Genomic DNA, 11,034 nt, shown 5'->3' with positions numbered 1-11,034 from the left:
CAGGGATGAGTGGATAATGAGTGAACTATCCCCTTTAAAGAGTGTGTGTGTGTGTGTGTGTGTGCGTGCGTGTGTGTGTGCGCGTGTGCTGGTGAGATGCTGAGGACAGACTGGGAGCTTTGGCCCTGACGAAGTGAAGGAGGAGTGAACTTGTGATCCTCGGATGGCGTTGGGCGTGTTTGAGTCGAGCTGATCCTCGCAGCTCAGACCTGCAGCACACACCGCACACTCACACACTCACACACACTCACTCACACACACACTCACACACACACTCACTCATGTGTTAGTGGAACCGGACTCAGGTCAATGAGGCAGAGCAGCTTTATAAACGCCAGTGAAATGCAAACATGTGAACCGTCGCTCCGCTGCACACAAGACCGACTTCATGACGACGCTCCCGGTGATCTGCGTCCAGCTCTCGTGCCCCGGAGACCAGCGAGCGGTGAGTGAGTGCGTGTGTGTGCGTGTGTGTGCGTAGCTCAGATGTGGACAGTTGTTTAAAGGGGAGAACAGTGCGTGAGGACCGGGGGCGTGTCCCGCTGCGGGTGCACGTGGCTCCGGTTGGTGAACGATGTAACGCGATCATCGTTATTTGTTTCAAACTAAACTAAATAAGTTCCTCTGGTGTAGTTTCACTTTCACTTCTGCGGGAGGCGTCACGTGATCCAACCGACTCCTCCCACCTTTTTTTATATAAAAGTCTACCTTGTTGTTACTATTATTATTATGTAGTTATTATAATTATAATTATTATTGTTGTGGTTATTGTGAATGAGTCTGACCAACCTCTCTCTTTATAAGCTCCTCCTTCAGTTTGCAGTTATTTCAGTAACCTCCTGAGGCCAATGTATGCTTCTGCGTTTTGACGGACACGGACAGATAGGACCGCCCTCTCCAACGTGGAACGCCCTCTGCGTGCCTCTCCGAGGCTCCTCGGAGAGCTTTTCGTGCCGCGCTCATTTTTCTAACTATACGTCGAAATGACGGACAGCCCACGGATAGCACTTGGCTGTGATTGGTCCGCTAACGCCAGCATTTCGGAATGGAAACTTCCTGTTCCATTCCCTACATCACAATAAACCAAAATCACAACTACGACTCTATGATTAAAGTGTGTTAAGCCAGCGGCATTGTCCGGCTGACGGTGGCTGGTTAGAGCACTTACAGCATGTGTGTACGGTCACATACGGTTATAACGAACTTTGATAACGGGGGTAGCGGGCTAGCCACCATGCTAACTGCGGTGGGAACAGCGCAACAACCCGCTGACTTTAATCCCACGGCTCTCATGACACTGTTTCTCAAACACCGTCAGGTTAGAAGCAAACACTTGGTAGTAGCTAGTATCGGGTGTCCGTGCTGACTGTGTGTGGAAGCTGGGGGGAAGCTAGCTGCCTCCGTGTAGCTTCAAGCTGTTGCAGCTGTTGAATTAGCAACGCAGTTTGGAAACAAGACCGGGGAACCGCTGCGCTAAGACACGATAACATAAGCATTTTGACCCGCTGGGTGTCACTTTATTCAGCAAAAACTGTCGCGTCATCAACATCCTTTTTCTGTTAGTTGCCATCGTTCACTGTGTGTGAGGAGCCGGGAGGACGTAAATAAACCAGCGTGGACTTCTTCTATATACTTCATGAGGTAGGCTTGTCTAAGCTCGACTTCCGTTTCGCCATCTACTGTTCTGGCGGTGAATTGTTTTCACAACAAAAAGGCTCGTAGAACTATAAATCAAAAAGGGTCCGTCCGATCCGTCCGTCCGTCATTCCGAAACGGACTCGGAGAAGCATACTGAGGCCAACACCAGAGTCACCAGTGGAGAGTGAGGGTCGAGTTAGTGATATACTCAGTGTTCTGCACGTGTGTCAATGTTTATTTATATGGAACATTTAAAATGACTTGGTTGAACAAAGTGCTTTACAGGTGTAATGGTACACTAAAGGAGAGTGAAACATATTACATCATAGTGCAAGTAATACAAATAAATACAATTATTAATATAAAATAAAAAATAAGATATTAGATAAAAGATATACGATATACGATATACGATAAGATAAATTAAGCTAAACGTACTCAACCTCGAGGAGACAGCCTTGGAGAACAGGTGTGTTGTTAGTGTTGATTTAAAGTGTGTTAAAGTCGGAGCAGATCTAATGTGAAGTGTTAGGTGGTTCCACTGGTTTGGGGCGGTTACTGCGAAGGGGCCATCACCTCTGGTTACTTGCCTTGTCTGAGGTTTGTCAAGGAGCAGTTGAGTGGCTGATCTCAGGAACAGGAAGCCAGTGTAGGAGGGTGTGAAATTGGTGTGATATGGTCCCTCTTGTTTTCCCTGGTCAGCGGGCGAGCAGCAGCATTTTGGACTAGCTGCAGGTGTTTAGTGGAGGACTGGTCTTAGCCTACATACATGGAACTGCAATAATCCAGACGGGAGGTTATGAACGCATGGATCACTCTCTCTAGGTCTCTTTGCGGGAGGTAGGCCTTCACCTTGGCTCTTTGTCACAGTTGAATAAAAATACCTCTGACTACTGGGGAGATTTTCTTTTCAATATTAAAGCCCTGTCAGAAAGAACACCAGGAGTCTTGTGTGTGAAGCTTTACTGCAATACCTCGACTACCAGCTGGTCTCAGACTGTAGGCTCCCGAAGTAAAAGTTGTAATAACTTAATAGCCAAACCTTCATATGATAGTTGTGCAAAATATCCAAACCCCTTTACTTTTTTCACTTAGCATTGAACAACGTGATTTCCCAATGAACTAATACTTGATATGTAATCATAATGACAAAGTGATGATGATTTCAGTCTTGCTTATTTAACGTGAAAAACTGAAATTTATTTTACGAACTTCATCCAGTTCTTAAGAAGCAGCAGAACTCTCTCTGGAGTCACTCTGATAGATATTGTTTAATGCTGGATTGTTCTTGAAATGAATGTTTATATTGTAAGCGTTAACATGATAATAAAAAGTATTATTTATATAATAATAATAATAACTATGCTCAGTTGTGCTCAGCGTTGTGGGCTTCACACTCTTAATCACTCAATGAAAATGAGACAAACTGCCGATATGACATCTAAAATGTATCTAAATAAGTCAAATAATTGATAAACTATACAAATAGTTGTTGTTACTTTGGGTGACTTGAGTCTGTTTCATTCAAGCTCAACAAAACAACGCGAAGAACCAGATCTAACGTTTCTCTGTGTTCTCTCTAGAAAAGTGTCCAGTTCCAGTTTCACGGCTCTCATCAGGTGTGGCTTTGGTTTCTAGTTCTCAGGTATGAACACAATTTGACTTATTATGATTCAAAATGACTGAGGGGACGTTTCTTTAACGTAGAAGTAAAAACACACAAAAACAGAGACCCCAACAGAATGATCCTAATAATGATTATTATTATTATTTAAAGACTAGAATTAGTTCACTTTAATTGAGGCTCATCTGTTACATTCGGTGTAGAAGCGACTGAACCTCAGTTCACTGATCCACTCTGATCAGAGCTGATCTCTGTCTCTTCGTTCTCCTGAAGCTTCCTGAGTCTTTCTTCGTGGGCTGGTGCTGATGCTGCACTTGCGGATTTACGGATGTGCGTGACTAATCTAAAAAACACCATTGAGGTGAGAGAAGGTATCAAATACAATTATATCATATTATTTATAATTATATATTAAGTTTTTTTGTCACTTAAATGGTAACAAAATTTCAAATGATAAAACACACACATTGTTGAAAGTCTACGCTATATATTTTTTATCAAATGAATTTGTCTAATCTGTTGTTTTACTTTGTTTTAAACCCTTTGCAGAAATCCGATGCGATGTTGTACTCTCCGTCCATCGATGACATTGAAGTAAGTTGTACAAATATTAGTTTTTTTATTCAGTTGAGAGAGAAAGAATAACACTTCCGAGGACATAGCCATCAAAGTTAATTCTTGTATTCTGGACCATAGAAACTGGTGTGAGCCAACTAACCCAACTCAAGGTTCACTTTCTGGATTTGTCTGCTTCTCTCAACTGTGTCAGAGGTCTTCATCAGGGGATGGGTTTGTTCATGGATCTTTCCACATGGGAGCAAAAGAGAAAACTCCATCCAAAGATTGTTTGTGTGATATGGTTGAAAGAGCTTGAAATCACCAGGAAGGGAAACTTTACCTGCAGCATATTTTCTGAATATGGAAACTTGAAACGTACACGGACACCATCACCTCACAGACCATCATTATCAACGTTCTGGGTTCCGAGTCATTTCAGTTCCATTTTCTCTCTCCTCCAGTTTTGTTCTCTCTAAAAGGTGCTAAGTGTCTTCCTGCCTGCTTCCCATTACCCTCCAGTGGCGGCTGGGTCGTTTGTTTGCTGGTTGCATGGTTTGTTGCTTCTTCAGAGAGGAAACAACTCCCTGCTGCAGATTGAGACACACCCATGAGAGCAGTGAATGGATAAACAGAAACATGAAGGTTCACCTTCATGTGGATCCACCTCTTTGTCCGGATCCATTCCCTGAATGTTTATGCAACCCTCCTAACAAACAGGAAAACATACAAGCATCTCTTCAGCGGGGGTGAAAAACCAGCTGAAGGCAGAGCTCACATTATCTCTTGATTTGGATTTTCAGCATGACGCAGCTCTATGGGAACTCTCTCTTAAACTTGTTGATGAAATGAATCTGTTAATGACTGCGTCCGTCTCTCTCCGTCTCTGTTCCAGGAGAACTGTGAAAATGTGTCGCTCAAATGTTACATGTTGGAGTTGATAATGGTCCTCAATGAAGAAGAGGTGAACGACGGTAATGCAGGTTGCATCCTTGCGTTCAATGAACGTCTCGATTTCCACCCTGTAAGTCTTGTTTAAAAAAACATCCTGTTTGGAGATTCAGTAGATAAAAGGAACTGATGTAACACGACTCATTCTTGCACAAACACAGACGAATCTCCACCGTGCATCTGTTTTTAAACATCCTCAGAAATCCACACTGGTGCATTTATTGCAGTGCAGTATGTCATTGTCATAAATGTGTTTTCAATCTTTTGGAATTAAAGTTTAATTGCACTTCTCTTGATTCTAGGGCGGCTGTCCACCATGTGAAGCCTACTCGCTTCAAAATATCACAATATTCCTGGATCGACTAAATACCTTGTTGGAAAAAGGGACGGCACGGGGGAATCAGTAATATGGTGCAAGTACTATAAGCTGCATATGTGTATTTGTATATATTGTGTTTTATATGAGAATTGTGTGTTTTTGTTTTGCATTACGTGTGTGAAATGTATGTGAAAACCGTTTGAATGTAAAGAGCGACAGAGCTGCACTGCAGGTTTTTTTGTACAGATGAAGTCCTTCCATCAGTAGCATGCAGTAGCAGATTATAATGTATATATACAGAAGCTCATCGCTCAACACTACTGAATGTAATAATATACAGGATCCGCCCAAGGAACTCCAAATCTCCAATATCTGTTTACTCAAGTAAATACTATCCTACCTTTGTGGTCTTGTTTCTTTAATCTGTATTTGATTTAACGACCGTTGTTAAGATGCGGCTCCGAGAGACAGAAAGTCTGTGTGAGGACAAAAGGCCAAGGCAACTTGGTAGTGGAATATCTGGGTGCATTGCATTGTGGGGCCAGGGAACCAACCCCTGACCTTTTGTAGTGTATGACCCACTCTACCCCCTGATCCGCAGCCTCCAGTGCTTGTAAACAAGTTATTTTTAACTTCCCGGTCAGTTAAAGCACCCGGCGTATGCAGGAAGTGAGTAATCAAACGACATGGAACATTCAACTTGTGCCAGGTTTCACTTTTTCATTCAAGGGAAGGACGCAGGGTTCAAGTTGCCTCATCTTTTTTTAGAGGAGTTCATGAGATGCTGTTGACATTGATCCAAACATCTGCTGAAAGTTCAGTACAGCCGTCAGGGGTCGTTTTGGGGTCAGCACCTTGTCCAGCGACAACACGAGGTACACAAGGTAAAAGTACACATCCGTATTAACATTTAGCCAGCAGACATATTTAAGGCTAAATTAGTCACAACAACACCGCTGTCTAAACATAGATTATAGATACGTTAAAATAGTCTGTGTGAATATAAGAGAACATGAGAATGATGTATCACACACACACACACACACACGTGCAAAACAATATGTAGGTGACACATGACATTTCAAATGATCCGTGAGAAACCGGAGCTTTGCTGGTGCACGGATCCTGAGATTCCCAGCAGCTGCAGTTACTGGGAAACCTCCGAACCACTCCCTCAGGATGTTCCACTCCTGTGAGGTCGAAATATTTTCACTGTGCTCCAAACATTCCTAGTTTATACTCAACCAGCCCAGATGCACGTACTTCATGACTGACCCATGGTGGGAGCTGTCTGCAGAGCTTCCCTGGAGACAGAATCTGAGAGGATGGAGCAAGTAACAAGCTGCAGTCGCCTGAGTGAGTAAAGATCAGGAGTTAAAACTGGGAATTCAGATTTTTTTGGGAGTTTTTTAACACTGAATATTAATATATTAGATTAATTTAAGTTTCATCTTCTCTAGTTAACTCAACTGGACGGCGGTGGTTCAGGGAGCAGAGCGGGTTATTTACTAACCAGAGGATCTGTGGTCCAATCCCAGTCTCCCCCGTTCCGAAGTGTCCATGGGCAAGATGCAGAATTGATGTGTGATAGAGAAAGTGCTGTTAATAGATGCACTGTAAGATGTTGGATGATGGATGGGTGGATAATGGATGGATGGATGGATGATGGATGGGTGGGTGGGTGGATGATGGATGGATGGATGGGTGGCCAAACTGTGATAGGAGCTCTGAGTGGTCATCAAGACCATAATAACAAGTAAACAGACCATTTACGGCTCAATTACATTTAATTCAATTAAATGCACAATGTGAAACTGAGCAACAGTGAGTAGATGACATCGATACACAAACGTCCACATCAAACTATTCTCTTTATTCCATTATAAATAGACATTTGTGAACATGTAACAAAACAAATACAGTTTAAACATGCGTCCAGGTCCAAGTATAAAATCCTTTTAAAATACAAAAATAAATAATGGGATTTGTTTGAAGACCTGACGGCCCGTTACCCTCTGGTCCTATCCTAGCATCCAGCTTCTGCTTTGGAACAATGGAGTTTTCGTTCAATTCCTCCAGGACAAACGGGTTCCAGCTTAATGAAAATACATCCACAATCAACAATACATGGAAAGTTTGGACCAGGACACGTGACGCTGCTCCCGTTAGGAGAAAGTCACCGACTGCTCAGTCTGAGGCCGGGAAAAGGTTCAAGGTTCCTTTGGAGAGAAGCGGTCCCTCCACTGAAAATGGCTGGAAGTGTCATGGAAGTTCAGTCTTCATGTTTTTCGTTGAAATGTCTGCAGAAGATACAGTTTTCATGCGCACACATTGAGGTGAATGCTCATGAACACACAAACACACACACACACTTTAACTGATTGTCGCTGCACAGGCCGTGGATAATTCAAAAAGGCAAGAAAAGGTCAAAGTGCATTCATTCTGCACATGACACACTCTGAACTGAGACTGAACACACATACATCCACCCTGAAACGCTAAAGCAACCAAAAAAACAAACAAGTAAAACACCCAGCAGGTTGCCATGGGGGGTGTGGGGGGGTGGGGGGTGTGGGGGGGTCACGCAGCAGGCGCTCCCCTCACGAGTCCACTTTGCCGTAGGTCCCCTCCGGTGGTCGGTAGCACTTGGGGAAGGCCATCAGCTGCAACATGTTGAAGGCATATTTCCTGCACTTAATGTTCTTTTGAACGTTCTCAATACGACAGCCCTCCCTGACGGCCACATCAAGAGGGTGAGGGTGAGTGAAGGGGGGGGGGGGGGACAGAAAGGAAAACAAAAAGTGAACATGAGTGATGTTTGTAATGATCAACTCAAGCTTTTTAGATAAATTAAAATGAACAATGGATTATTTTCTGTAAACCAGATGATTCCCAGAAATGCATGCATGTCATTGCATGAGAATTAAAAAAGTTGAATGTTTGAGTGATGACGGTGAGATGTTGAGGAGCAGATGTGGACCATTTCTCATAATTAGCCCAGTGTCGAGAATGTTTTGTGTAAAAACTGCTCATTAGTGACCCCACCGTCTCTCTGCAGGAAGACACAACTTCCAGTATACACTCGGGGACTCATCGAGCAGCTCTCGTTCGGTGTGGCTCAAAGTTTCATTTGGAAACGAGGAGAAACCACAACGTCTACTAAATGGAAAGTCCTGATCCTTATGTCTGGGTGTGTCCTCCTGCGGTTTGCAAAACCCCCTCAGACATGAGACCAGGATCACAACTGTGCAGCCTCCAGATTATGTCAAAACCACAAGATGGTTACTTACGCTTCATTTGTGGATAAAGTGGAGAAATGTCATCCATCTTTATTTACGGTAAATGGTTAGTACCGTTATTTAAACGCCTTTAACACAGGTGGGTTGTTACAGATTCATTAATCGGCCAAAATAAACTGTTGTTTTTACCCATTTCGAGCTGAAAAGAGTTAATTTGAAAAACACAATTAGATCGATCAACAATTAATGCCAATGCCTAAAACAACCTTTCAGCCAGGACCTGGTTAATTTATTCAGGTTTCAGCGGCTTCACGCTTCTGATGTCTGCTTCAATCAAGCATCAAATGATGACGTGTGCTTTTAGAGTGGAAACAGGGCGTGGTAAACCACCGGAGGCTTCAATTTCCACTTGAGGAGGGTGTAACTGATGCACCTTCAGGAGAGGATGTGAACCTGCCTGTGCACGAGTCACAGTTTATTGTAAGGTCATTGAGATGTAATCAGCTCAAATGAAATGAATAACCATGGTGCAAAGGTCCACAATAAAAGGAAGAAATGTACAGCATTGGCCGTAATAGGTTTGGTGAATGTGGTTTATTAGTGCACCTGGAGCACCTGGTGTCTTTGTATATGTGGATGTTGTAACGTTGAACTCTCCTCCAGTTACTGTAGATATGAGCAAAGAGCAAAACCCTGGATAAATAATATGTTTGCTACTTAGCAGCATTACATGAAATACTGTTTGGATAAACATGAAACCTGGTGGAAGGACGCGATATGCATCAGGAAGCAACCCATTCATTTTGTTGTGCATCCGTATCAGGGGGCAGATCCAGGAATTTCACATTGTCAATGACTTCTGAGAGAATAATTCATGGATCTTGAAAACAAAAACCCAGCATGTTTAGAAGAGTGATATTTATGAGTGTGTGGATTTGGTGCAAATCTGTATCCAGAGGATTTAAACCTGGTTTCATAAAGGCTTTTGTCAACAGACCATTGTTACAAGTCGGGTTAGAAACCAGTAACTTCCGCCTGCGTGTAGAAACACAATGTGGCCTAAGCTATAAGGCTTGCTTTAATTCAAGGGGACTGTTGGGCATTGTCGTAAATATGTCAGTGCTATTGTAGTTCGTTATTGACTTTTCTGTTAGTGTGAAGATTAAATGTTAGTCAGACATTAAGAAGAAATAATTTATCCGGAAAGCGTCCCAGTAAATCAGAGAGAGGAACCCTTTCAATTACCAGTTATGTTATTTAATACGGTGTGATCGAACTCAATTTGATCTAAATCCTCAGCAGCTGCACTGGGATCTGTCGCCCTCCATCGATAAGCCTAACGCAGCCACCAGCCCTCACTGAAGAACAGCCAGCAGACACAGAAAGAAGGAGTAGGTAAAGATGGCATTGTCAGCAATTTATTGATATTTTGCAAGCAGAAAAACAAGACTTAAAATGAGCCACACGACCAGTAGGTGGGAGCTAACGAGCAGCAGGGCAATGGGGTAAAAGTGCCGTGACGCTGGTTTGTTCTCCGACACGGCGCCAGCCTCAGGGTCCTCCCACTGCCCGATGTCGCCCTGGGTCAGCCGACTGCAGGGGCGCCCATCAAGAGCGAAACAGAGCGACCAGAGATAGATCAGAACACAGGGGTGTTAGTGTGATGCAGTGCAAGTGGGACCATCAGCCCGATCAGGCGTCCCACTCAGACAAAGAGCCATTAGAAGACACTTTGCCTCGAGACGCCACGTTCACAGATGAGCAGGCAGCGGAGCAGGAGAGTGAGACGCGGAGGAGGGTGATGAGGATGGAGAGACGAGGCATGCAGCTGGATTGTGTTTCAGTGGTAAAGGTTTAGTCACAATCCTACTAATGCACATTGAGTCTTGAATAAACGAGCCACATTTGAACTGGTCCTGGTTGAACAGGTTTTTGTGGAATGCACTTTCTTGTGTATTGACTGATTGTTTTGAACTCAGCTTCAGTCCCACGTTGTTTATAACAGACGTGTGTTTTAAAGCTCAACCACAAAGAGATCAAATCGGCGAAACTGATGATCCAGTGATGTTTTATTATTACTGGATATTTCTCTGCTTAAAGTCAAATCTCACACTTCAGTAAAGACTCACTTAAGGATTCACATGAATGTTACTTTATGCGGTTGCAGAGGATAATTAACGAACTAGATTGTGAACCTGTGAGATGAATGAGCTGGTCCATTATTTGTTCCTAATACATATTTATATTCTTATCAGGGCATCTCGATAAAAAGCGCCTGCAATCAGTGGACTTTCCACATGTAGATAAAGTGACTGTCGAGCAAATGAACAGATTAGATTTGTGTCTGTGTGTCATGGAATTTCTTTGTCGTACTCACATATAACACGTTGGCCTGTACAAGTTATAACCACTGGTGTTTGCACAACACATTTCAACAACAGCTTTAAAAACAAGTTCTTATCTTGGACCAGAGGGGATATTGTCGGATGCATGTGTTTGACCTGCAGGCGGACACAAACACTGAAAGGTGGCGCTGCACCGGCAGCACTGGTGCAGCCAAGCAGAGCAGCCTTGGAATGTGTGGGGGGGAAGGCGGTGATGGTGGATCTGACACTTGGTGCTGTTGACACTGGCACACATGATGATGATAAGCTGGAGGAGAAGCTGGAGGAGGGCGCTGATAGACTCCCGTTATGGGTGCAAGTTAT

General features: G+C 43.5%; 2 protein-coding genes across 11 annotated transcripts in view; one reads left to right on the top strand and one right to left on the bottom strand.

The window, feature by feature from the left end:
- Positions 1 to 162: 162 nt before the first annotated feature.
- Positions 163 to 5,490, top strand: LOC128436716 (interleukin-15). Its single transcript, XM_053418555.1, has 6 exons — positions 163 to 445; positions 3,222 to 3,283; positions 3,536 to 3,623; positions 3,812 to 3,856; positions 4,713 to 4,841; positions 5,071 to 5,490. Exons 1-6 carry the CDS (start codon positions 389 to 391, stop codon positions 5,173 to 5,175), a joined length of 486 nt encoding a protein of 161 aa, XP_053274530.1. The 5' UTR covers positions 163 to 388; the 3' UTR covers positions 5,176 to 5,490.
- A 2,159-nt stretch (positions 5,491 to 7,649) lies between these two features.
- The window catches only part of inpp4b (inositol polyphosphate-4-phosphatase type II B), a 100,409-nt gene continuing 97,024 nt past the window's right edge, over positions 7,650 to 11,034 (bottom strand). For 8 of the 10 annotated variants that reach the window (XM_053418257.1, XM_053418256.1, XM_053418261.1 and 5 more), the window contains one exon: positions 7,650 to 7,820. In XM_053418257.1, coding sequence (XP_053274232.1) covers positions 7,688 to 7,820 — 133 coding nt within the window. In that variant the 3' untranslated portion in view covers positions 7,650 to 7,687. Of the gene's footprint in view, positions 7,821 to 7,881; positions 9,920 to 11,034 lie in introns of those variants that run through there. The other 2 variants (XM_053418255.1, XM_053418265.1) reach the window with 2 other exon arrangements.

Source organism: Pleuronectes platessa, chromosome 3, assembly GCF_947347685.1.
Source record: "Pleuronectes platessa chromosome 3, fPlePla1.1, whole genome shotgun sequence".
NCBI lineage: Eukaryota > Metazoa > Chordata > Actinopteri > Pleuronectiformes > Pleuronectidae > Pleuronectes > Pleuronectes platessa.
Note: the sequence above shows the minus strand (reverse complement) of the source record. Positions and strands in the feature narration are given on the sequence as shown.